The 23,205-nt window shown below is 36.5% G+C and overlaps 1 protein-coding gene across 1 annotated transcript; it reads left to right on the top strand.

Annotated features, from left to right (window-relative positions):
* Positions 1–207: 207 nt before the first annotated feature.
* On the top strand, positions 208–19,462 carry LOC109068005 (gastrula zinc finger protein XlCGF57.1-like). Its single transcript, XM_042754564.1, has 2 exons — positions 208–499; positions 17,166–19,462. The coding sequence occupies exons 1-2, from the start codon at positions 415–417 to the stop codon at positions 18,758–18,760; spliced, it is 1,680 nt and encodes a 559-aa protein (XP_042610498.1). The 5' UTR covers positions 208–414; the 3' UTR covers positions 18,761–19,462.
* Positions 19,463–23,205: the final 3,743 nt, after the last annotated feature.

Below are 23,205 nucleotides of genomic sequence, written 5' to 3'. Positions count from 1 at the left end.
AAAGGACCTTTATTTTGATCTGGTGATATGACGTCATAATGCTGCGCCGGGCTTCTCCTGCGTCTATTTTTCCTGCGTTGGGTAGAAGGTTTAGAAAAGATGGTTACTATTGTTTTTAAAGCTTTTAAACGTGCTTAAATCGATGCCAACCATCTAGTATTTTACAATCTACATAATAACAAATTAAATTTTTATATCCAAATCCAACATTAATTAAAGTTATTTTGTGTAAAGTGCATCTGCATGTTTGTAACAGAGAGGGTGCGTATCTTTTCGAGACTGTAACTGAATCAAAACACACCGAGATTCAGCTTGGATTAGTTTTTCTTTCTGTTAGTTATTCTGATAAAGTGTGCAAACACAACCCCCTCGTTGAAGCGACTGAGGTCAACGGGACACACTGTTATTATAAAGATGGCGTTTATTAAAGAGGAGAGTGAAGACGTGAGGATTGAAGAATCTTTCAGAGACAAACACGAAGAAACTGAGACACAAACAGGTTGGTTTTCGATCTCAAAACTAAACGCAAGCATTTCATCTTTATTAAAATGTGTAACGTTACTTCTACAAAAATGAACGATTTAATATATATATATATATATTCACGAGTGCCATAATTAAAGCCTTTTATTTTACATGGAGAAACACATTATATCAAATACCACAGCTTTTTTTTTCCTTTTCTAATTTACAGGTTTTATCTTTTTCTTATATTTTACTTTTAATTTTGAAAGAAATCAAATACATTGCTGGACAATAACCAATAATTTGTATTGTGTAATATTTTTCCTAGATATTTTCCTAATGACAATTCTATGATTTATGGATATGTTACCGGTTTATGATTTATAGAGAGAATGAGGAGTTATGTCACAATCTTTTCACTATTAGCAGGCTGCTGTCCGTTCCCATGGTTACTTCTCATTCTCTATAAGGATAACTGCTTAACTTTTGTTTTGTTTGTGCCTTTAAGTTAAACAATCATTCATTCTTCATTGTAACGTTTGCTGGGAAGAGAAGCTATTTTATCGCACTGCATGATAATTAGATTTTTTGTCTCTCTCTTAGATTTTGTAAAAGTTGGTTTACAGTGTTTAGCTGATTAGCGTGTAAACAGTGTCGCTCGCCTCCTCCACCCATAACAATCAAAATTAACAAAATAAAAATAAAGTTTTTTGTTCAACAAGCTGACAGAAGTCGATCCATTTCTTTGTTGGAAACTTTTAAATGATAAAGTATAATTGTCATTAGGGATGCACAGATTTTTGCAGATAATTTTCAACTAATTTTGGCAGATGATTGATAGCCGATGCCAAAACCCATATATAATTATTTGTAATTTTGGTTAGTTTTTGACAAGAACTTATTTGTCAGAATTAAATAAACAATGATAGTTAAATATTTATAAAAGCTATTTTATAATGACTGTACATTGAAGATTTGAAAATAACTATAAAAAAAAAACTATATATTAATCACTGCATTTTTAAATAAATTGTTTTTTTCAGAAAGATGCGGTGGTAACCATGACAATTTATTTTGAATAAACATTTGTAAATGGTCTAAAGCAAAAGAGTTATAAAAACAATTATGAAAATTTTTTAGAGCTCATAATTTGTTTTAAAAAATATAACATATTACACATTAATGAATAAATCAGTAAATATAAAATTATTTAAATTGTCATGTTTGTGATTTAAAAAAAAAAAAATTAATGTGTGCTATAGCTTCTGACTTTTAAATCAAAACACTTATGATTTTATGGCATCAATTACTGCTTTATCTAATCAGAAACACTGCCTAAATATTGTGTATTTTACTTTTATTTTATTAGAAGTAGGCCAACAGCGCCCCCTACAGATTAAAACTCCATACTGAGCAGGCGTTAGGACCCTGGGGAGGCTGCTGCTTGACATGCTATTACTGTTTACTGTATCAAAGTCATTCTGTATGTGCATTCTCAGTTTAAATGCAGTGATCCAAAACTTTGAATCTAACCCTCATTTAGACAAAACTTTGCTTTAAGAATAAGCCACACTGCTGACGTGATCTAATCGCACTGTCATGGCCTAATGATTAGAAAGTTTGACTCCTAACCCTAAGGTTGTGGGTTCGAGTCTTGGGCCGGTAATACCACGACTGAGGTGCTCTTGAGCAAGACACCGAACCCCCAACTGCTCCCCGGGTGCTGCAGCATAAATGATGCCCACTGCTCCGGGTGTGTGTTCACTGCTGTGTGTGTTAGGGCTGCACAATTAATCGCATGCATTTGTCATGCATGTCTCATCAGTAAAGCCGGTTCCGTGATTAGCGGTAAATGTCTGTCACCTGTTTTCAAACGGGAGCGGCAGTTAATACACAGAGCCGTAGTTCACTGACAAGCTACGCAATATCGTGTTCATAATCGAATGCGATTAATCTCAATTATGAACAGAATATTGCGTAGCTTGTCAGTGACAAACTAGTCACATAGTCACAAACTCACTGTACTTTTGACATGTGACATGACATACAGCCAAGTATGGGGACCCATACTCAGAATTGGTGCTCTGCATTTAACCCATCCAAAGTATTTACACACAGTGAACACACACACCGTGAACACACACTCGGAGCAGTGAACACACACACACCGTGAACACACACCCGGAGCAGTGTGTATCATTTATGCTGCGGCGCCCGGGGAGCAGTTGGGGGTTCAGTTCTTCATCAAGGGCATCTCAGTCGTGGTATTACCGGCCCGAGACTCGAACCCACAACCTTAGGGTTAGGAGTCAAACTCTCTAACCACTAGGCCACGACTTCCCCAATTATTTCTATTTCAACAAATGACAAACAAAATCAAATCCCTAGGAGCTTGTGAACTGCTTTGTAGCATTTTAAAATGCTGGTTTAATCCACTAAGACAGCTGAAGCTAAAGACATGCAGATGAGCCAGAATATTAACGCGACATGTTTAAACATTAAACAAAAAGCATTTTCCTCTCTTTAGAAAACCATAATGTAGAAAGCGCTTTTGGATTAAGACGGATATTTAAAGTTTAAATTTTTGGCTCATCTCTTTTTCTGCACATTATGCTTTATTAGCAGTGTTGGGCAGTAACATGATACTGTAATTTGATTACTTTTTTTTAGTAACAGAGTAATTTAAAGTGTTATAATTTTCAAAAAAGTAATTAGAGCATAGTTACAAGCCGAGGTCTCTGAACGTTACTGCCACAATACATTGCTGACAGAATGCAGTGTTTTATCTTCTAGATTGTAAAGAGGATGTAGCACACGCACCGTCGAGTCAAGTGCCAGTGGATAAGAGACCTGCTCCAGCGAGAACCGACGCAACATCAGCACGGGAAAAGACTTGATAATGCAGAGACTCTTGTGTGTGCGGGATGCAGGAGGATAAAATGATTCAGGGGACTCCCGCAAAATAGAAATATCTAAACATAAAATATCTAAAACAAATAAAAAAATTTTCATCTATTGCACAAAAGCAACATGAACTAATATTAAATATAAATGATTAACAGGTGCAAGCATATGCAGAGTTTCTATTTAGGATAATACATGTTTGCAGCGTTGAGCAATGCAGTGCTGAAATTTGCGTGCTCACAAATCCTCTCATTATAGCACACAAATTGTAGACATTATGAAAGATTCATTATGCATGTATTTGTTGTGTTATAACGGAGATTAGTGAGATTGCGATGAACTGAGATGTATTTTAGAGATTATAAATGCAGCGCTCTTTACTGGCATTCTGCCAAACCATGCACGCAGCAGCCACTTGCTTTAGTTAAAAATAACAGTGTTCTGTGAATGTTGATGCTTTAATGACAGATTTTTATCGGGAGCGTGTATGCTGAGATTTCATAAATTTCATGGAAAAAAAAGTAAAGTAATTAGTAATGTTACTAATTACTTTTTAAATGAACTAATCAGAACAGTAACGTGATCACTTTTAAAAGGAGTAATCAGTAATTTGACAACATTTTCAGAGTAACTTGGCCAACACTGTTTATTAGTAAGGTGTGTATAGAATGTGGTCTTTTAATATCACTGTCTCTGTGCATTAAGCATGTTCTGTATATGAGAGGAAAATGTTTAATGTGTAAATAAATGTGTTGTGTTCACATTTTGGGCTTATATGCGTATCTGCACATAGTATAGCCTATGCTTTACAATTTTGTCTTTATCACTGTCTTGGTACATTAAGCCACTTTAAGCATTTTAGAAAGTCCCCTGTTTAAGATCTGCTAACTCACAAACCTAATGAGAGTCATGCTCACAAAGAAGGTAATTTTAATTATTAAACCAACAAAATCAAAACTTTCAAAAACACACAGCAATGTGGTTCTTTTATTGAGTGAGAGTCAGTGGGACATTAACAGATTTACTATTCACCGTCTTCTCCACAACCTGCTTCCCTTGGTGTTTTTCCACATAGATAAGGCAAAAAACATTGTTCAGTTTTCTCTCAGAATGATGATCTGAGTTACTGTTGCAATTCTCGATGCATCATGAATGACATACAGTACAGGTCAAAAGTTTGGAAACATTACTATTTTTAATGTTTTTGAAAGAAGTTTCTTCTGCTCATCAAGCCTGCATTTATTTGATCAAAAATACAGAAAAAACAGTAATATTGTGATATATTATTACAATTTAAAATAATTGTTTTTAAATTTATTATACTTTAAATTATCATTTATTTCCGTGATGCAAAGCTGAATTTTTAGGATCATTATCACATGATCCTTTAGAAATCATTCTAATATGATGATTCATTATCAAAGTTGGAAACAGTTCTGCTGCTTAACGTTTTTTCAGAACGTGATAAATATTTTGTAATAACAATATACACTACTGGTCAGTAATTTGGGGTAAAAAATTTTTTTTTCTTTTTTTTTTAAATAAAATCAATACTTTTATTCAACAAGGATGTGTTAAATTGATAAAAAGTGATAGTAAAGAAAATATATTATTAGAATATATATTATTAGAATTTTTTTATTTATTTTGAATAAATGCAGTACTTTTTAACCTTTTATTCATCAAATATATTAGACAGCAGAACTGTCTCCAACACTCATAATAAATCAGAATATTAGAATGATTTCTAAATGATCATGTGATAGATGGATTAGCCTGGATTACATGTGACACTGAAGAGCTGAGTAGTTATGATGCTGAAAATTCAGCTTTGCATCACAGGAATAAATTATTTTTTAAAGTATATCAAATTAGAAAACTATTATTTTAAGTTGTAATAATATTTCACAATATTATGTTTTTTCTGTATTTTTGATCAAATAAATGCAGGCTTGATGAGCAGAAGAGACTTCTTTCAAAAACATTAAAAATAGTAATGTTTCCAAACTTTTGACCTGAACTGTACATTGGTGACATTTTTCCACAATCAAGACAAAAAAAAAATTCTGTTTAATGTTATAGAACTGTTGTACAAAATCAATATCACATTTGCAGTCGTGCTGATTAGGGATGGGCGATACCAAACAACTTTTTAATTCTATACAACGCAGATACTTTTTGATGTAATTTTAATGATACCAGTGTTCAGTTTTAAAGAAAAATCATTGCATTAAAAGACAAATTACATCTACATGTTACATACTGCGAATTAATAACATAATAATCACAAAAAATATGTGTGCCAGTAGGTGTTAAATATTGTATTTCACAGAAATATTGTGACTAAATAATAGTAATATATTTTAATTTAAATATATATAAAATAAACAAAAATATAATATATCTGAACTTTATAATAGTTAAGCTAGTGGTTTCTACTGTAGTAAAACAACAAAAACAACCAAAATTGAATAAATAACATAAATATACATAAAAATATATATATATATATTATATATATCATATATATATATATATATATATATATATATATATATATATATATATATGGAATGGTTCAACTTACGGTTCGGTTTGTATCAGGGTTTTAGGGGTTCGGTGCCTTGCTCAAGGACACCTCAGTCGTGGTATTGAGGGTGGAGAGAGCGCTGTATATTCACTCCCCCCACCGACAATCCCTGCTGGTACGAGACTCAAACCCACAACCCTTGGGTTACGAGTCTGACTCTCTAACCATTAGGCCACGACTTCCCGCATAAATGTGTTATTATGTCAGTAATAACACATTTTCCTTTCCTATCAGCCGTTATACTCGGCTTTATTAAATTAAATTAAAGTGTGAATGAAGCATGCATGTCACATTCACCAGAGGCAGCTCTTAAATTAATAGCAGCCAATTAACCGAATAACCCAGCTGCTGTAATGTCTGTTAATCAAAGAACACACACACACAAAAAGAGGAAATCTATAACTTTTGTAGTTTTAAGGATTCATTTATATTCAATTTAGAATTTGATTTTGATAACTTTCATAGAGTAACATAGCATAACATAGCGTTTGATAACTTTATTCAATTTCTGTATATTTCCTACTTGCTGAAAGGCACAGGTAAATATGACATTTATTATAATGGGTTTATGTGAAGATTGTTTTAAGTTCACTAAAATTAGATGTTTTTATTTTTAAAGTCTAATGTAAAAATTAATAGCTCTCACTTATACTGTAATGTTAGTATAGTCAACATTACATATAGTCATATTTGGGAAAGAAATAACCATTTTTTAAAGACATCATTAGTGTTGGTATCAGTGATACTCACCTTCAGTCATAAAATAGATGCCATTAAACAAATATTTAAAAAAAAAAAAAATTAATTAAATAATAAAAAATTTTCAAAATAAATAAATATATAAAAAAAAAAATTTAATGTTAGATTTAACACAACAAAAAACATAAAAAAAAAAGTGTGATTCATTTTAGTTTTTTATCGATTGACAGCACTCTTTATTATTAAACATTAACAAGCACATTATCTCATGTCTAGCTATTTTAACATATATTAATGAGCTACACGATTCTGGATAAATTGAGAATCACATTTTTTTTTTTTGTCTCAAATAGAGATCATGATTCTGAACTAAGCAAAAGAATGTGTGACAAAATATTATTGATGCAGTCTATTTAAACATGTTTGATTAATTTGAATGAATTATTAAACATTTTAATATACACTACCAGTCCAAAAGTTTTTGAACAGTAAGAATTTTTTTGTGTTTTTAAAGAAATTCTCTTCTGCTCACCAAGCCTACATTTATTTGATCCAAAATACAGCAAAAGCAGTAATATTGTGAAATATTTTTACAATTTAAAATAACTGTTTTCTATTGGAATATATTTTAAACTGTAATTTATTCCTGTGATCAAAGTTGTATTTTCAGCATCATTACTCCAGTCTTCAGTCTCTCATGAATGTTCAGTAATCATTCTAATATGCTGATTTGCTGCTCAAGAAACATTATTATTATTATTATTATTATTATCATCATCATCATCATCATTATCAATATTTAAAACACCTGAGTACATTTTTTCAGGATTCTTTGATGAATAGAAAGATTAGCATTTATCTGAAATAAGCTTTTGTAACATTATACACTATACCCCGAACCCTATACCCATTCAAAAGCTTGGAGTCAGTTATTTTTTTTTTGGGGGGGTGGGGTCAGGGGGGTGTGTCCTTTAAATTAGTATCCTAACTGTTTTGAACATAATAATACATTTCTTACAAAATATTTCTACTTCACATAAATGCTGTTATTCTGAACTTTCTATCAAAGAAACATGGAAAAAAAACTGTTTTGAACATAATAATAATAATAATAATAAATGTTTTTTGAACACATGTCCCTCTCACAATATATTGTTTAAAAGGGTCATTGGATGCTTGACAGCTAGTTCCCCATCTCAACAATATATTGTTTAGCAAAAGGGTCATATGGAACTGTCCCATTTTTCCACAAATATTGATATGATTCTTTTAGTTTGCATGAAACAGTCTACAACATACTTGGTTACAAAGGTAATTTGAATGGTAGTGTAAAATCAACACCACTTTAAAACCACCTTTAAAATCAGCTTTCAATAATCAAAAAATCAAAGGTAATCAACTGCAATCTTTCAGCCCGGCTCAGATGTCGGGTAGTAAAATGACGACTGCTTATTTTCATATATTACATCCGCAACAAACAGATTCCCCTCAATTCGCTCAGGAGGTCATTCTTGTCTACATCTGCTACGGCGGTTTGACAATGGCGGACTGATGACAGAAAACCTCCCCCCCTACCGGTGAGGTAAGCCAAGAATCTGAGATCGATTATGATTTATCAGGATAAAAAAAAATAACCAGTCAGTCAAGAATCGTGGGAGGTGCCTGGGTCTGTGTGACGTCACACAGCCAAGAATCTGAGATCGATTATGATTTATCAGGATAAAAAAAAATAATAATATAATAATAATCATTATAGGGTGGTTGTGTACACACACTGCTAACATTCAGTTCAAAAAACGTGTAAAAATTCATTTTGCACCCGATAGCCCCTTTAACAGATCGACCGCTTTTGTTGCTCAGAAATGTTCACACAATCGTGATACACTTATCAGAAGTTATTTTTTCTTACCCGGGCTTTTGGGGGGGGGGTCAAACATGCTCATGCATGGTTCAGATTGCCTAGTGTGAGTAAGGGGTTGGCGCTATACCAGTATGAAAGTGACTACCAGTAATATTTTGTATCCATGATTAGTGGATTTGCGATACTGTTTGGATAAACCGTTATATATTCATGAATTAAAAATCTTGCATTTATATAGTTTTGTTCAATTTTGGCTACACTTCGCAAGACTTTTATCACAAGCGTGACGATAAATTGTAGAGGCTGAACTGTTTTTGGTCCTTCTGTGGTTGCACTGCACGCCGTACCTTCACAGGCCACTTACGTAATCAAACCCACCAGAGCATCGTAACAGGACCAAATTAAATAGAGGCATGCAAATCGCCTGGCTCCAGTGGTTTCCAAACTGAGGGGACAGTGTACAGTCAGCAGATTATTTTGTTTTGCAAAAGAGTATCTCTGCAGGTGGTGATAGACTACACTACATAACTGTCCGATTATCATGGCGGCCACTTGGCTGAATAAGTAAATAACTGAACGCAAAATATTTAACTTTTGACATTTTAATTACATCAACAGGACTCGCAGTACCCCTACGCTTGCCTGCACTTCTCTCCATTATCAGTTGTGGTTAGTATCAATAAACAGACCACTAGATGGCGCGATTAAAGAAGTTGAAGTTGAAAAAAAAAACTGTCTACAACATTGATAATAATCAGAAATGTTTTTACTGAAGCATGCAATCAGCCATATCATGAATGATTTGTCTGAATGATCATATTAACGCTAACAACGACTGGAGTTTGATGATGCTGAAAATTCAGCCTTGATCACAGGAATACAGTAGCCTATAGATTTGATCGGTGTCGCGTCATAGCTGTGTGGGTGGAGTCGGCATGGGGGAAACAGTACATTACCCCTCATTGGTAAAGCATGGTGTTGACTCAGAATGGCCTACATAAATTCATTTCTGAAGCTCAACAGAGCAACATGCGTAATAAAGCCGCTTGAGCTGTACACTTGGGTCGGACTGTCCGTAGTGGTATTCCTGTGCCCTGGGGACAAACGACCCAACGGAACGGCCAGAGTGTCGTTTCCGCGACATTTTCTTGTTTACCATAATTGAGCAAGAGACAGCGGTTTGTGAAAGGTAAACATTTGTTTGTTGTTTTTGTTTATTGCGTTAATTTTAATTAAAGTGACTAAACAGACTTGAGTAAAAAGCCTGTCCGTAACTTCTTATTGATATATTAAAAATATTTTATTACAGTTGTACAAACCAAAAGAAAAAAAAAAATTGTTTTCCACTACTATACTTTTACTATAGTACTACCCTATTTGCTTATTTTCGTGTAAGGGTCTTATGTATAATATGAAATTGTTTTCTAAAATAGATATTAATGAGCTAGTCACAAAATATACCAGGGTGGAGTGAGATTTATTTGACGTGCTGATGTGGAAAGAGGGGGTTAAGCTATAAGCGGTGCATCAAAAGCTGTGGTATTGCGGGTTTTCTCTCAGCGGAGATGGGACCTAATGAACAGATCATTGCAGGTTATACAGTGTCTGATATCACATCTGGCAGATCAGGTTTTGAAAGTCGTGACATGTTGCCAGTATGGTAACCCAATACCTACTGAATTGATTGCTAGCATTTTAACCCACCTCCAACGTGCGTCCACACATCACACACACACCACACCACAGACACCACACACACCAACAGTGAGAAGGTGAACACACATCCCGGAGCGTGGTGCAGCTATTATAATTCCAGCGCCCGGGGCGAGCAACTGGGGTTTCATCGTGCGCTTGCTTCAAGGGTTGCACTCCTCAGTCATGAGTATTGAGGTGGAAGAAAGCAGGCACTGTTCATTCCACTCCCCCCCACCTACAACTCCTGGCCAGCACTGAGACTCGAACCTGCGACCTTCAGCCGGTTACAAAGTCCTCAATTGCTCTAACCATTAAGGCCACAGCTGCCCTATTTTTGACACTTATTTAGATGTACACGATGCGCACACAATGTTTCGTTTAAAAGCATGTGTCAGAACTATCGATAATTTTAAACTGAAAATATTTCACAATATTACAGTGTTTACTATATTTATAATAAAAACATATAGCCTTGGTGAGAATAAGAGACTTTCCAAAAAAACAAAAAAGAGGGGGTGGTCCCTTGAAAATATTTTTCATTCTACAAATGGGGGCACCGGCAGAGAAAAGCTTTGGGAACTCACTGGCCAACTCAAAAACAAGGGATCTAATTTCAAATTTAATTTTTCATGCAGTCCTACTCATGGGTTGCACATTGTGAACTTTTTGCGCGTAAAAAAATGGCACAATAAAGAAAGACTTCTGTCAGGTCTGTGGTCAGGTTCTCAACTTAATCTAGTTATATAAGGTTAAAATATTTATACTGTATTTTTTTTTCCCTTATATCTTATATCGCAATATAATATCGATATTGCCTAAAAATATTTAAAAATATTGTGATATGAATTTTAGCTCATATCGCCCACCCCTTCTGGGGGATATGTCAAAAATATCTGGTTAATAATAGCCTTTAAAAATATTGCGATATCAAAAACCAAAACCCACACCCACAACACCCCCCCCCCTCCCTTAAAAACTGCCGACAACAACCAACAAAAAAAAAACATAATAATTATTGCCACAAAGTTTGGTTTTAAAAACCCGATTCCAAAAAAGTTGGGACACTGTACAAATTTAACAAATCAAATAAAAACAGAATGCAATGATGTGGAAGTTTCAAATGTCAATATTTTATTCATGGATATTTATTCAGAATACAACATAAGATGGACATCCCATCAAATGTTTAAACATGAGAAAATGTATCAATTTAAGGGAAAAATAAGTTGATTTTAAATTTCATGGCATCAACACATCTCAAAAAAGTTGGGACAAGGCCCAGGTTTACCACTGTGTGGCATTCCCCCTCTTCTTTTTATAACAGTCTGCAAATCGTCTGGGGGACTGGAGGAGACAAGTTGCTCAAGTTTAGGAATAGGAATGTTGTCCCATTCTGTGTCTAATACAGGCTTCTAGTTGCTCAACTGTCTTAGGTCTTCTTTGTCACATCTTCCTCTTTATGATGCTCCAAATGTTTTTCTAAGTTGAAAGATCTGGACTGCAGGCTGGCCATTTCAGTACCCGGATCCTTCTTCTACGCAGCCAGATGTTGTAGTTGATGCAGTATGTGGTCTGGCATTGTCATGTTGGAAAACTGCAAGGTCTTCCCTCAAAGAGACGACGTCCTGGATGGGAGCATATGTTGGTTCTAGAAACTTGGATATACCGTTCAGCATTGATGTGCCTTTCCAGATGTGTAAGCTGCCCATGCCACACGCACTCCTGCAACCCATACCATCAGAGATGACAGGCTTCTGGAACTGAGCGCTGATAACCAACTTGGGTTGTCCTTGTCCTCTATAGTCCGGGTGACGACATGGTGTCCCAGTTTTCCAAAAACGAACTTCAAAATTTTGATTCGTCTGAGCACGAACAGTTTTCCCACTTTTGCCACAGTCCATTTTTAAATGAGCCTTGGCCCAGAGAAAACGCCTGCGCTTCTGGATCATGTTTAGATATGACTTCTTTTTTGTCCTATAGAGTTTTAGCCGGCAACGGCGAATGGCACGTATTCCTGAGCCCATGTTGTGATTTCCATTACAGTAGCATTCCTGTATGTGATGCAGTGCCGTCTAAGGGCCCGACGATCACGGGCATTCCAGTAGGTTTCTGGCCTTGACCCTTACGCACAGAGATTGTTCCAGATTCTCTGAATCTTTGGATGACATTATACACTGTAGATGATGATAACTTCAAACTCTTTGCAATTTTTCTCTGAGAAACTCCTTTCTGATATTGCTCCACTATTACTCCACTCTGAGAGGCTCTTTTTATACCCAATCATGTTGCCAATTGACCTAATAAGTTTCAAATTGGTCCTCCAGCTGTTCCTTATATGTACATTTAACTTTTCCAGCCTCTTATTGCTATCTGTCCCAACTTTTTTGGAATATGTAGCTCTCATGAAATCCCAAATTATCCAATATTTGGCATGACATTTCAAAATGTCTTACTTATAACATTTGATGTTATCTATATTTTATTGTGAATAAAATATAAGGTTATGAGATTTGTAAATTATTCCATTTCTTTTTTTACTCGCAATTTGTACAGTGTACCAACTTTTTTGGAATCGGGTTTGTATTTTTCTTAATTTGTGCTTAAACTAACAGAAAACATTAGCTTTGCTGTAATTTTGGAGATGCTAATAATTACCACTGTTCTTATCAAATTTGTGTTTGAAATGAATTTTGTTTTGTGAGGAGAACTTTTGAGGAAAAACAATAGAACCCAATTTAAAGTTTATCATGGTGTAGTTGGACATTATGGCGGTGATTGTAATAATGATAAATGAATGTTGATGTCATGTAGTTATGTTTTGAATAAAATATTTTCCTATTTTTAGATGTTTCTCTTTCTTTTTGGTATTTTTGTAAACACATTTTATGATGGTAAGTTTAAATTCCTTCATTATAACAATTGCAGTGTTGTTTTTAAACCTTTAGTCAAGCTATAACGTATTTGATATTTATCATGTATGACTAAAATCATGCAGGGATTAAGAATAAATTCTGAGCAAAAACAATACGTCTCTTTTTGCACGTTTTTAACTAAATAAAAATAACTGCTTTATTTATTTAGAAGCAGAGTAATTTAAATTTCATTTTTGTATTGTAATTTTTAACCTTTTTTTATTTTATTAATCAAAATACAATGCCCATAATATAATATTCATTTTTAGGCTGCCGAAACTCCGAACGCATGCATGTTGAGGGGCGAGCTGAGATATAGTAATATAATGTCTTTAGCCATTTGCAACAAAACTTATAGTTTTGTTGCAAATTAATTAAGATTTTATAGTGCTATAGATCAGCTTAATTAAACATAATTATTAGAGCCCAATTATGGAGAGATCCGTAATTTTCATCGTAGGTACACCTCAACTCTGAGAGACAGAATCTAAAAAAAAAAAAAAAAAATACAGAAAATCACATTGTATGATTTTTAAATAATTAATTTCCATTTTATTGCATGAAATAAGCATTTGATACAACAGAAAAATAGAACTTAATATTTGGTACAGAAACCTTTGTTTACAATTACAAAGGTCAGACATTTTCTGTAGTTCTTCACCAGGTTTGCACACACTGCAGCAGTGATTTTGGCCCACACCTCCATACAGGTCTTCTCCAGATCTTTCAGGTTTTGGGGCTGTCGCTGGGCAACACAAAGTTTCAGCTGCCTTCATAGATTTTCTATTGGGTTCAGGTCTGAAGACTGGCTAGGCCACTCCAGGACCTTGAAATGCTTCTTACGGAGACACTCCTTAGTTGCCCTGGCTGTGTGTTTGGGGTCATTGTCATGCTGGAAGACCCAGCCACGACCCATTTCAATGCTCTTACTGAGGGAAGGAGGTTGTAGCCCAAAATCTCACGATACATGGCCCCATCCATCCTCCCCTCAATACGGTGCAGTTGTCCTGTCCCCTTTACAGGAAAGCGCCCCAAAGCATGATGTTTCCACCCCCATGCGGTTGGTATGGTGCTCATGGGATTGTACTCATCCTTCTTCCTCCAAACAGGGCGAGTGAAGTTTATACCAAAAAGTTCTATTTCGGTCTCATCTGACCACATGACCTTCTCCCATGCCCCCTATGGATCATCCAGATGGTCTTTGGCAAACTTCAGACTGGCCTGGACATATGATGGCTTGTGCAGGGGGACCTTGCGCGCACTGCAGGATTGTAATCCATGATGGTGTAGTGTGTTACTAATGGTAACCGCTGGTCCCAGCTCTCTTCAGGTCATTGACCAGGTCCTCCCGTGTAGTTCTAGGCTGATCCCTCACCTTTCTCAGGATCATTGATACACTTCACGAGGCAAGATCTTGCATGGATCCCCAGTCCGAGGGAGAATGACAGTCATCTTGAATTTCTTCCATTTTCTAATAATTGCGGCAACAGTTGTTGCCTTTTCACCAAGCTGTTTGCCTATTGTCCTGTAGCCCATCACAGCCTTGTGCAGGTCTACAATTTTGTCCCTGGTGTCCTTAGACAGCTCTTTGGTCTTGCCCATAGTGGAGAGGTTGGAGTCTGATTGATTGAGTGTGTGGACAAGTGTCTTTTTTACAGGTAAGGAGTTCAAACAGGTGCAATTAATACAGGTAATGAGTGGAGGATAGGAGGGCTTCTTAAAGACAAACTAACAGGTCTGTTAGAGCCAGAATTCTTGCTGGTCGGTAGCTGATCAAATACTTATTTCATGCAATAAAATGGAAATTAATTATTTATAAATCAGACAATGTGATTTTCTGGATTTTTTTTAGATGATGTCTCTCACAGTTGAGGTTTACCTAAAATGAAAATTACAGATCTCTCCATTCTTTGTAAGTGGGAAAACTTGAAAAATCGGCAGGGTATCAAATACTTACTTGCCCCACTGTATATTCTGTTTATGTATATACTGTATTCTATATACAGTACCAGTCAAATGTTTGGACACACCAGTGGGAAAGAGTCCAAACTTTTGACTGGTACTGTACTATAATATACACAAAGAATATTGTATAAGAATATATATATATATATATATATATATATATATATATATATATATATATATATTATTTATTTTTTTTACGCCCTAATATCGGTACCAGCCCCCCCCCCCCCCCCCCAAAAAAAAAAAACATCTGTCGGGATCTAATAATTATCTTGTATACATGGTTTAGCACTTTGTGTTTTTCTTTTTGAATGTATGTTTGTGTGCACTATGGACATCAAGTTCATCAAAAAAGACATCAAAATAGAATAGGCATATACCCTAAATAAGGATAAATTATATTGGAACACATCTCCAAAATAATCGCATACACAGATGCACATTGCCATTACAGTAGTCAGTGCTGAAGAACAGGCAAAAAAAATATAAACTGAGGTTACAAAAGTGATTCAGTCAAGATCAGTGAGTGATTTTCTTTTTATTTGTTATTTGATTAACATTAATGACTGGCAGCAGCGGCTGGTGCACGGATCCAATACACCCTTGTTTTCTTTCTCAACTCTTTATGTTCGCTTAAGACATAACTGATTGTATTTATGGGATATTTTGATATAGCCTAATTCTGTGTGTATTTGTCCTTTCGAATGTATAAGAATGTGAGAAAGAGCTATCAGTCCAGTGTTCGCGTATATATGAGGTGGCTTTTGTGCGTGCGCTTTGTGTGTGTGAAAACAGAAAACAGCGCGCGAGAGCAGAAGTGAGTTCTATTTTGTCTTCTTGCAGTTTAAACTTTTGAAATCACAATGAATGTGCATACAGAAATCGAGGAGTAGAATCAAAATGTAATTTTATAACAAGTTATTTTGATTCCTGACCTTACGCATGGATATATAGCTGCCCACTGCTCCGGGTGTGTGTTCACAGTGTGTTCACTTCTCACTACTGTGTGTGTGCATTTGGATGGGTTAAATGCAGAGGACCAATTCCGAGTATGGGTTACCATACTTGGCAAAATGTCACGACTTTCACTTTCCCAACCTTTCTACTAAATTATTTCATTCTTTCATGCAAAAAGACTGTATGGTGACTATGGGGCTATGTAAAATATTTTTTGCAGCTTACTAGGTTTATCATTTGTAATTTTTTCCCCCGAAAATGTCGATAATCATCTGTTACCTGACTGTTGACATCAGCATGACGATACTTAAGAGACATCATCAATATACGATAATATAGTGTGAGTACAGCCTTAAAGGCGTATACTGCCACCTACTGCATCCTACCTACCTGCATGACAGCTGACATAAAATAAGGATCAGGCTTAGAAGGGTTGATACTGATCAGGGTTTTTTTTTTCTTGCTGTAAATATAAACCGGAGATTTGACACTCTCTGGAACGTAAACACAAACGTGCACTTGCATGTTTGCAAAATCTTTTTGAGCAATGTGCTGTTATTAGATTCTGCTAAGGGTGCACCCTCTAGTACACTGTAGAACCAAGCCTGATTGGGTTACTCGCACATGAGCGCTCAAGCTTTTTTTTTTTTTTTCCACATGTGCACAAAGTAATTTTCAAATGTGACACAGTTCGATTGGCTTAAATCCTGACAGAAATTCTGGGACTGCTGTTTCTCTGCAAAGCTGAATATAGATGGCAATTTAAAAAATATTTTTCTACATAAATGGCCGATTTGATCTGTCTAGGGATGTCAAACTCTGTTCCTGGAGGGCCACAGCCCCGCGGAGATTAGCTAAAGGTAGGTGTGTTGGAGCAGATAAACCCTTGACACCCTTGTTTTATGTCCAACCAGTTATTCTGGGTCAGACTGTGTTTTATAATAAGGATTTGATTACTGCCAGCTTGAAATTATTTGGGACATGCTAATAATATAAGTAGTGACATGTACATGTGCATGTTGATTTTTTTATGCTTTAGCCCATATATCTAAATGTTTTGATGTGTGTTGCTTTGTGCCATTTAACTGACATTAAACTTTATTTTTCTCCTTAGGCCTGAGGGTGCTGAAGGAGGAGGGTCAAGAACTGAATAAAAAGGAAATTAAGCATCAATATGAGAAACATCATTCATTAATAAGAGGAGAAAAATCTTTAAGTTGCTCACAGAATGAAAAGACTTTGTCACGAAGAAGAGCTCAAACGACTAGTCAAACTAGTAGTCATTTCGATCAACATGGAAACCTTGATGTTGACATGAGAATTCACATGGGAGACAAGCCATTCTCCTGCCAGCAGTGTGGGAAGAGCTACACCTCGAAAGGAAGTCTTAAAGACCACATGAATATTCACACTGGAGAGAACCCTTTCACCTGCCAACATTGTGGAAAAAGTTTCATTCGAAAAGGAAACCTGACTGTCCACATGAAAATTCACACTAGAGACAGCCCATTCACCTGCCAGCAGTGTGGGAAAAGTTTTGTTCAGAAAGGTAGTCTTAAATCCCATATGAGAGTTCACACTGGAGAGAGTCCTTTTATCTGTCAACAATGTGGAAAAAGTTTCACTCAAAAAGGAAACCTGAAAGTCCACATGAGAATTCACTCTAAAGAGACCCCATTCTCCTGCCAACAGTGTGGAAAAAGTTTCACTCAAAAGGGAAGTCTTAAAGATCACACGAAAATTCACACTGGAGAGAACCCTTTCACCTGCCAGCACTGTGGAAAAAGTTTCATTCGAAAAGGAAACCTGAAAGTCCACTTGCGGGTGCACACTAGAGAGAGCCCATTCAGCTGCCAACAGTGTGGAAAAAGTTTTTCTCAGAAAGCAAGCCTTAAAATCCACATAAGAATTCACACTGGAGAGAAGCCTTTCACATGCCCTCAATGTGGAAGGAGTTTTACACATAAAGGAACCCTTAATAACCACGTGACCACTCACACAGGAGAGAAGCCATTTGTATGTAGTCAGTGTGGAAAGTGCTTCCGATTTACGGTAACCCTTAAAGACCACATGAGGATTCATTCGAGAGAGATTCGTTTTGTATGCCATCAGTGTGGAAGGAGTTTCACAGACAGAAATGATCTTAAGAATCATGTAGTAACTCACATCGGAGAGAAGCCTTTCATGTGCCATTACTGTGGAAAGTCTTTTAAAAACAATGCAAATCTTGAGGTTCATTTAAGAATTCACACCGGAGAGAAGCCTTTCAGCTGCACTCGATGTGGAAAGAGTTTCACAGTTAAAGGAAACCTTGACATTCACATGAGGGTTCACACTGGAGAGAGACCTTACAGGTGCCTTCGGTGTGAGAAGAGTTTCACATATCACACGGACCTGAAACGTCATTTGCAAACTCATTCTGGAGAGAAATTCCAGTGTTCTGAGTGTGACAAGGGGTTTCGAAAAATTTGCAATTTCAGAAAACACCTGCATATGTATTCCGGAGGAAGACCATTTAATTGTGTTAAGAGTAAAAGAGAAATCCCAAAACTCTCATCACACTTAGAGTTACATATGAAAAGGCATGCATATGTGAGACTGTATTCTTGTTCTTTTTGTGGAAAGAGTTTTAAATGGCTCTGCCATTTAAAATGCCACCAGAAGATGCGTATCTGTGTGAAATCAAAGCTGCGTTTACGTCACAGATGACTGCGGCCCAAACTTGATTTTCTGCTCAAATAGGTTTTTTTTTTTTTTTTTTTTTTGAGGTTGTTCACATGACATTTTAAAATCCTGTAATTTTGTTTGTATTGAGTTTTTTTCTTTTTTCAGTATAATACTTATAATCAGTATGCTGTAGTCATGTGTCTACATTCATAGCCGCGGGAACATGTTTTATCTGGGGGGTGCTTGATGTTGCAGGACGGGGCCATGGTGGGGGATTTTTGACAAAATCCTAATATTAAACAGCCTCTTATAGATTTACATACAAATTAAGATGCATATGCGAACCAATATATATTTGTGTTTTTGTGATTTTTAGTTCAATGTTTTTAACATTTCTATTATTCAAGGGGATTTTACTCAATTTTATCATCACTGATATTCAAAAGTTTTGGTCAGTGCACTTTGGCGAATTCTCTCATCAGAAACAACAAAGTGCAGATGTACATCAGATATAAATAAGAGATTAATTCATCATACACTGCAGACAACATCACTGATTATAACTTATAGCTTTTTTTAGAGTGCTTACACTCACACTAGACTGAATTCAGTGATATTCTTTGATAATGTAAATGTTCTTTGCTCGCTGTATAATTTGATTGATGTTTAAATAATCGTGGACATGCGGCATTATAATTCAACTTAAAATGTCTTTTTATTAAACGTGATCAGTTTAAACACAAATTAAATCTTATTAAAATATTTTGTCATAATATGGCAGCCTACTTGCCTAAAACATTATGATGTGCGTAGTTAATAGATTACATTAGGCTACAGTGGTTTGAACGCGTTTGACCAGAGACTAGAGCACAATTAAAGAGCTGAGATTATGTGATTCACAGTGGTCGTCTTGAAAAGCAAGAAAGCTTCGGAAAACAGCTCATAAAAAGGACGAGGACTTGAATGGTGTTTTTACAAGTTGGAATGTAAAATTATGGTGATATCGCGTGAACATTTCACATGAAATTCTGTCGGTGTGAGGGGGAGATGTAGGGACGCGTGACGCGAGGCACCCAAAAAAAATATGAATATGAAACTCAGAAGCGAAGACCAGGAGACTCTTGGGTAATCTTCAGCAGAATTCTTTATTGAGAACGCTCTGCTTAGCGCTGCAGTCATCAAAAGTCTCACCAAAGCAGTGATACTTTGGATTTTATATACATTTCAAGGGGGAGGGATACATAGAGGTGGAGACAATTTAAACAAAGCAAGCAAATGAAATCAGGAAAATGCCAGACAGTGGCCTTATGGTTAAAGAGTCGGACTCCCAATCGAAGGGTTGTGAGTTCGAGTCTCGGGCCGGCAGGAATTGTAGGTGGGGGGAGTGAATGTACAGGGCTCTCTCCACCTTCAACACCATGACTGAGGTGTCCTTGAGCAAGGCCCCGAACCCCCAACTGCTCCCCGGGCGCCGCAGCATAAATGGCTGCCCACTGCTCTGGGTGTGTGTTCACAGTGTGTGTGTGTGCACTTTGGATGGGTTAAATGCAGAGCACAAATTCTGAGTATGGGTCACCATACTTGGCTGAATGTCACTTTCACTTTCACTTTAAAATGTAGAACCCAATGTACATACTATAATATTGTAAACTAGATTTAACATAGTACAAATTTGTAATACCACAAATACAACCGCACTAGGCAATATATTTCTGGTGAGTTTAATAAATAATTAATCACAAAACTATCACAAAAATGAAGTATCTTGGGGATGATCGAGGGGCACAAGGAAAATCTCAGACCCGGTCCTGCGGTGGGGGACCCTCAGCACCCCTAGTTCTACATTGCATTCTGAACATATTCAGACCCCCACACACACTGCTTTCCAAATTATTATGCAAGTGACATATCAATTGGATTTCGGTACAATAAAGAGTCAGAGTTTTGTTTGTGTTTTTTTTCACATCTTTTTACATAACGGGTATCAATCTCAGATAGGTTTGTTCAATAGTTTCCCAGGTCTTCTGAGGTAAATGGAAACCCTACTTAAAGAGGTTGATCCACATTATTAAGCAGGTCACAGTTCTCATGAAATATGGTGAGGAAGAAAGATCTTTCTGAAGATGAAAAGTACGAAAGAATGCAATGTCTTGCAAAAGGCATCAAAACAAACAATATTTCGCGAAAAGCAAATAGAGATTATTGAACTGTCAAAAGATTTGTGAGTGACTTAGAGCACAGAAGATCTTGGTCAGATAAAGATTTATTAAGGAAAGTTTGTGTCAAACAAATGAACTGTATTGTAATGGCAGCTGTAAGAAAGCCAATGCTGAGCAGCAGACAGGTGTTTGAAGCTCCTGGAGTCTCAAGATCCTCTCCATGCAGACTCACAGTTGTGTGTGAAGCTGCGTTTCAGTCAATGCTAAACAAAGCTCACAAAGAGAAACCTGCAGTGGCTGTAGAAACACATGAAGACTTGTTTTAAAATAGTTTTACTGACTTACGAATGCTGCAGCACAATAGATGGTTCAGATAAATGGATTTCTGATAGTTGATGAATGGCCATCCTATTCCAATGAGACTGAAACATCAGCGAGGAGGCGATAGGTGATGATTTGGGTTGGCATATTGGGAAGTGAGATGTAAGGTCATTTTAGGGTGTCAAAATGACCCCTCCAACACACCTGAACTTAACAACATACAAAATCCTTCTGTGGTATAAAATGAAGAATAGTGCTGTCGGAAATAAAAGGATTTTCATGCAGGATAACACACTATCCCATGCTGCATAAATACCATGGTGCGAAACAGTTTGAAAATGTGTTTCTATAGCCACTGTGCAGGTTTCTCTTTGTGAGGTTTGGTTAGCAGTGACTGAAACACAGCTTCACACACAACTGTGAGTCTGCATGGAGAGGATCTTGAGACTCCAGGAGCTTCAAACACATGTCTGCTGCTCAGCAGTGGCTTTTTTACAGCTGCCATTACAATACAGTTCATTTGTTTGACACAAACTTTCCTTAATAAATCTTTATCTGACCAAGATCTTCTGTGCTCTAAGTCACTCACAAATCTTTTGACAGTTCAATAATTTCTATTTACTTTTCGCGAAATATTGTTTGTTTTGATGCCTTTTGCAAGACATTGCATTCTTTCATACTTTTCATCTTCAGAAAGATCTTTCTTCCTCACCATATTTCATGAGAACTGTGACTTGCTTAAAGGTGTCATATGATGCTGCTAAAAAGAACATTATTTTGTGTATTTGGTGTAATGAAATGTGTTTATGTGGTTTAAGGTAAAAAAAATCACAATATTTTCCACATACTGTACATTATTGTTTCTCCTGTGTGCCCCGCCTTCTGAAACGCGTCGATTTTTACAAAGCTCATCTCTCTGAAAAGCGGGGTGTGCTGTGATTGGCCAGCTATCCAGGACGTTGTGATTGGCAGAATGCCTCAAGCGTGTGATGAAAATGTTACGCCTCTAAACATATTGCGATGCCTTGTCCGGCCAGAGTGACAAGACATAAACATAAAACCCATTAAAAACGTGATATAAACATGATTTCTAGTCGTGTCTTCTTTTGGAAGGCAAAAACAAAGTAGTTTCACTTTCTCAATGACACAGCGTCACACACCGTGGCCTTGAGTGAGCAGAAGCCAGAGGCCTAGAGTGAGCCGCGGCCGGCTTGAGTGAGCAGAGGCGGGCAGCTTGAGAACGGTGCGGCAGGCAGATCCTATGAAGGAGTGTACCTTTGTGCTTGCAGCAACCACATGTGATGACCCCGGGCTGGACTCCGCTTCATCCACGGTGAAAGCTCATTCGGCGATCCACAGAGCAAAGTTGATGTACTAACTCAGCAATGAGCACGGATCGGCTCCATGATGAAACGGATATCGTCCTCCTTTGAAAGTAGTTTCGCTTTCACAGTGAAACACACAGCTTCTATACGACATAGCAGCGGTGGCAACAACAATACTACAACGAGAATAAAAGGTACGCCTTCTTTTTTTGTGTGAACATCTGGGCGGCATTATGCAAATCTTCCCACATAGTGACGTAAAGATGTCGGGGCGTGTTAGAACGAGCCGTATCGGGGGGCGTGGACAAGTCTCAACTTCAGTGAAACGATTATTTGTATCTGTATTTGTATCTGTATCAATCACAAAATTAGTCGTATCAGTATCTGTATTTGGATAATACCAGACGTAGGCGGAGCTTGAACCAGAACTGAACAAATATGCAGTGTTTAACTAAAATAATATATTTTTTTATGATTATAACATTTAGCCTATTTAAACATCTTCTAACAGTCGGAGCCGATTTCCTTCTATAGGCGGTGCTTCGAGATACGTGAGTTTGAGTCCCAGCTTGGGGACCTTTCGTGATCCAATAAATAGATATTTAAGTATCTGAATTAAAACAGTAAGGGTTCCTACGCAATTTAGAAATATGAAAATTGATTTAAGTCATTTCCAGGAAAT

Source organism: Cyprinus carpio, unplaced genomic scaffold, assembly GCF_018340385.1.
Source record: "Cyprinus carpio isolate SPL01 unplaced genomic scaffold, ASM1834038v1 S000006545, whole genome shotgun sequence".
NCBI lineage: Eukaryota > Metazoa > Chordata > Actinopteri > Cypriniformes > Cyprinidae > Cyprinus > Cyprinus carpio.
The sequence above is the reverse complement of the archived record's forward strand: the minus strand, read 5'-3'. Positions and strand labels throughout refer to the sequence as shown.